The 1,729-nt window shown below is 53.8% G+C and overlaps 1 protein-coding gene across 1 annotated transcript; it reads left to right on the top strand.

Annotated features, from left to right (window-relative positions):
• The first annotated feature begins 334 nt into the window (after positions 1–334).
• LOC116835577 (monocarboxylate transporter 13-like) lies at positions 335–1,606 on the top strand. Its single transcript, XM_075061445.1, has 2 exons — positions 335–549; positions 688–1,606. Exons 1-2 carry the CDS (start codon positions 348–350, stop codon positions 915–917), a joined length of 432 nt encoding a protein of 143 aa, XP_074917546.1. The 5' UTR covers positions 335–347; the 3' UTR covers positions 918–1,606.
• Positions 1,607–1,729: the final 123 nt, after the last annotated feature.

The raw sequence follows: 1,729 nt of genomic DNA, 5'->3' as shown, positions 1-1,729 counted from the left end.
CCCCACAGCGCCCCCTGCTGGGAGAGGCTGGAACTGGAGGAGCCAGGAACTCCCCCCACAGCCAGCCAGCCCCCCTGCCCTGCACCCCACAGCGCCCCCTGCTGGGAGAGGCTGGGACTGGAGGAGCTGGGAGCTTCTCCCCCAGCCAGCCCCCCTGCCCGCACCCCACAGCACCTCCTGCTGGTAGAGGCTGGAACTGGAGGAGCCAGGAGCTCCCCCTACAGCCAGCACCCCCCTGACTCGCACCCCACAGCGCCCCCTGCTGGGAGAGGCTGGAACTGGAGGACCTGTACTCCAGGGCAAAATAGCCTTTTCTAATGCCCATTTTTCTCCTACAGTGAGCCCCAATGCCTATGGTGCACCCCGAACCCCCTGACGGGGGCTGGGGCTGGATGGTGGTGCTGGCCGCCTTCTTCCAGTCGGCGCTGGTTTTCGGGGTGATCCGCTCCTTTGGGGTCTTCTTCATGGAGTTTGTGGGGTACTTCGGGGAGCTGTCAGGACGGGTGTCCTGGATCACCTCCATCGGGATTGCAGTGCAGCAATTTGCTAGTGAGTTCGGTGGTGGGCGGGGGATCCTGACCCTCTTTTTTTTGGAGGGTAGGAGGGAGAACTCCACTTCTCCCCCAGAGTCAGCTGTATCGCAGGTTAACAAGGGCCTGACCGGTGTCTCTCTGCCGTCCCCTGCAGGTCCGGTGGGCAGCGCCCTCAGCACGCAGTACGGCGCGCGCCCCGTGGTGATGGCCGGGGGCTTCCTCTCAGGGCTGGGCATGCTCCTGGCTTCCTTCGCCACCAGCCTGACGCACCTGTACCTGAGCATCGGGCTGCTCTCAGGTAGGTCCCGCCCTGAGCTCCCCCTGCCTCTGTGCACCCTGGGGCCATCCTTACCCAAGACCAGGAGCAAGGGATTCTGGGTCTAATATCAGGTATTCCAGGCAGGAATGACCAGATCTTGTTGGTGGTGTGTTTAAAGAGTTTAATTTCATTGCATTTTGCCTTTTCCTGAGCTCAAACAGCCTGGTGCTCGTAATGATCCGAGCTAAGACTTGGCAGCATTCAGTGTTGGGTTTTTTTGATAATTTTGATGGATAATTTCAGTGCTTTTATTTCTAAAGCATCTCTTTGAGATTTTTACCAGCTTACGCTTTCACAGTTGCGTAAGATCACGGGTTGGAACCAGTTTATTTTTTCAATTGTTGGTGATTTTAAACATGCACCATTACATAAAACGATGGATGAAGCTTTTTTTTTTTTTCCTCCCCGGTTCTTATTGATTGAAATTTGCACAGCAGCAGGAAATCACGAGGACAACTATGGGTCAACAGATGCAGAGGTTGAAAAAGTTAGACCTTGGTAGCCATAAAAACAGAAGCGGTCCATATCACGTGTCCAAACAAAACTGGATTTCAGGGTATTATCTCTTATCCATATGGACCACTACTTTGCTTTAAAATAATTGACAAGTCACTTGATCAGTTGTTTTTGGACAGGACCAATGCCCAACCACAGGAATGCTCGTATATCATAGAATCATAGAATATCAGAGTTGGAAGGGACCTCAGGAGGTATCTAGTCCAACCCCCTACTCAAAGCAGGACCAGCCCCCAACTAAATCATCCCAGCCAGGGCTTTGTCAAGCTGGGTCTTAAAAACCTCTAAGGAAGGAGATTCCACCACCTCCCTAGGGAACCCATTCCAGTGCTTCACCACGCTCCTAGGGAAATAGTGTTTC

The sequence above is a fragment of the Chelonoidis abingdonii genome, unplaced genomic scaffold (genome assembly GCF_003597395.2).
Source record: "Chelonoidis abingdonii isolate Lonesome George unplaced genomic scaffold, CheloAbing_2.0 scaffold0983, whole genome shotgun sequence".
In the NCBI taxonomy this organism is placed as follows: Eukaryota; Metazoa; Chordata; order Testudines; family Testudinidae; genus Chelonoidis; species Chelonoidis abingdonii.
The sequence above is the reverse complement of the archived record's forward strand: the minus strand, read 5'-3'. Positions and strand labels throughout refer to the sequence as shown.

Bases quoted from the DNA above. Each gene is read 5' to 3' on its own strand.
- LOC116835577 (XM_075061445.1), top strand. From the start codon at position 348: ATGCCTATGGTGCACCCCGAACCCCCTGACGGGGGCTGGGGCTGGATG. The intron at 550-687 runs GTGAGTTCGGTG...CGTCCCCTGCAG, and splicing joins TGCAGTGCAGCAATTTGCTA to GTCCGGTGGGCAGCGCCCTC.